At 37.4% G+C, this 2,597-nt stretch overlaps 1 protein-coding gene across 1 annotated transcript in view; it reads right to left on the minus strand.

Annotated features, from left to right (window-relative positions):
• Window positions 1-1,663, minus strand: part of LOC111673176 (uncharacterized) — a 3,300-nt gene extending 1,637 nt beyond the window's left edge. Inside the window, exons 1-3 of the mRNA XM_023430856.2 lie at window positions 1,404-1,663; window positions 529-852; window positions 318-374 (exon numbers count right to left, since the gene is read on the minus strand). Coding sequence (XP_023286624.1) covers window positions 318-374; window positions 529-852; window positions 1,404-1,446 — 424 coding nt within the window. The 5' untranslated portion in view covers window positions 1,447-1,663. The remainder of the gene's footprint in view (window positions 1-317; window positions 375-528; window positions 853-1,403) is intronic.
• Window positions 1,664-2,597: the final 934 nt, after the last annotated feature.

Consider the following 2,597-nt stretch of genomic DNA (forward strand, 5'->3'; position numbering starts at 1 on the left):
TGATTATAGATTATAGATCAGCTCTAGCTTCTATATTAATACTGTGAAAGTATCAAAGCCTCAGTCCACAGAGAAATGCACACAGCCTGTATTCAGAAACTGAGCCTTAAAACCAGCCGTCAGGACTTCTGGAACTTTGTGATGTCACAACAAAGCAGTCACCAAGCCCCGCCCACCTGGACCCACCATCCAAACCTTGCAGGATTTGGTTTCCCCGAGTGTTTTTACCAGATATCTGCTATATATTCTGTTACTACGGTAACAGTTCATCATGTCGGGGGTTGAGGTGCTCAGTGTTCCTTAATGTCATTACTTACTTTCCTGAGTCGGCAGGACAGACTTTGTGGCGGTAACATTCAAAGTGAATGTCGTTGCTGTGGAGGGATATGCATTAGTATTACAACAACATTTACAAAAACACTTTGCAAAAGTAGATCTACTGCAGTACATAACTGTTTTTGTTTGACTCAAGAACTTGATCAAATTAAATTCATGAGCAGTTTACCAACTTCCACTGCGTTCTTTTACCTAAAATGGTGGAGATGCCCAAAGTGCCTAATTTACAATAGTAATTTCCTGAGTCATCAGTTCTGACTCTGAACAGACGGAGTCTCACGTATCCTTCGTTTGGGGCGTTTTTGTCAAACTGCACCCGTCCTGCAAACTGTTCGTCCTGAAAGTCTTGTGTCTCAAGGCCGTTGTGCATACTGAATAACATTTTTGTCACATGTGACTTGAGAACACAGTCGAGAAAGGAAAGGGACATATCGGTTTTAGTCTGGATGTCCCATGATACTGTGATGTTTCGGCCCTCCTCTGCCTGATAGACCGTCACATTCAGAGCAAACGTCCCTGAAAAGAAGAGAGAGACAGAGGGAGATTAAATGTGTGCTGAAATAAAATACTGTCACTTGTAATGATGTTATTTTAATGTATGAACAACTTGGATAATGACACTTCAAATATTGTTAATTTTGATATTATTTTGGTTGAATATTATATTCATTCTTGCAAGTGGAATGGCAATACTCCCTCTGATAATGTTTAAGTCTATTTCAAGATCCTTATTTTTTAAATATTTGTTTCCTTGCTCTCTTGACGTTTGCGTCTCTTAGCCTTGTTTTTTATTTACTTTCTGATATTTATTTTGTTTTATCTTTCTCCAAATGTTTATGTTTATTTTTGACTGTATTGGAACCCATTATCATTTCCACCATTGCTTATTGAATGTTATTCCTTTCTGTAAACTCTTCCCATGTCTTGTCTTGTGATTGATTTTGTCAATTTAAATAACTAATAAATAAATAAATGAAATACTGTCACTTTTCAATCTTATCAGAGTCTAGTGTGTGTTTGTCATGTTCATGGGGACAAATCTATTGTGTCATCAAATGGAAACTAACCGCAGAAACAGAAGCTCAGCAGCTGGAGCAACATCTCCTTCATTCACATCTTCTCACTATTGGACACAGAAGGGAGAAGTGATGAGACGTGTGATGCGATGACAGTTCAGTCAGACTGCTTCCACAGTGTTTGTGTCAAAACTCGCTGAAAATCTCACTTTTATGTCAAAATAAAACTTTTGCATCGTCTGAATGACTCTTTCAAAGCAGCAACGTCACACGCATGAACTTCACACAAAACACTGCACTTTAAATATGTTTAAATTTTGTTATACAGGCTTCACACAACAGGAGAAAATATTCAGAAAACATTTTACACCAAACTGTGAATATAATAAGGAAGAGCATTACAATGTCTCTCACCAGTGTGGGGCTGGGGGTGGTCGGGACAGACACCGCCCACAATGTGCCACTTATTTGCACATATTCACATATAACACTGTTCCTCTCTAATGGAACCTGTGCAGCTGCTTGATTGACAGTTGGTGTTTATATCTTGAAAGGTTCAGTCACCATCAGTGTGTGTGTTGCAGTTTGTAAAAGAAGTGTTTTCCCTGTGATTGTAAGATAATAAAAAAAAAGATAGAAAAAATAAGATAAACACGTGCGCGACTGTATTTTGGTTCAGGCCCCATCTCCCTGTCTGAAGCTAACATTAATAATGTCCTCAATTAAACTTTTTTATTGGACAAATGGGGCAAAAAACTGGGAGTCGGCTCTTCTGATTCACTACAAAGAGCCGATGCTTGTGCGCGTGACCCATCACTGATATACAACGTGAACACGGACTTTAACATCTTTAGTGAATGTAATTACAGAAACTCAACTGAAACCATGTCTGTTAATTTATGTAAAAAGAAGAGATGTTTTATCTTAATTCCTTGGCTGTTTTCCACAGTTAACTACAGGTTAAAATTAAATTATGAAGCTATTAAATACTCTTAGTATTTATTTAAGAGCTCGAGAATCATCGCGTTTTTTAAGTGTTCTTCAGTATTAAACGTGTATTGACAGTTATCAACATTTCTAACAGCAAACAGCGAACAGGGATTGTTAACGGCTAATTCGGCTTCATTCATTTTCCGTAACGAAAACAAATATAAACTTAAAAAAGAGATTTTGGCTTAAAACTTAAACTTTAATGGTAGTTTTCAGCTGTAATGAGAACTACACTGGTACGACAACAAAAAAACA

This window comes from Seriola lalandi, unplaced genomic scaffold (assembly GCF_002814215.2).
Source record: "Seriola lalandi dorsalis isolate HSWRI2012SDOR001 ecotype SW California unplaced genomic scaffold, Sedor1 jcf7180002054913, whole genome shotgun sequence".
NCBI lineage: Eukaryota > Metazoa > Chordata > Actinopteri > Carangiformes > Carangidae > Seriola > Seriola lalandi.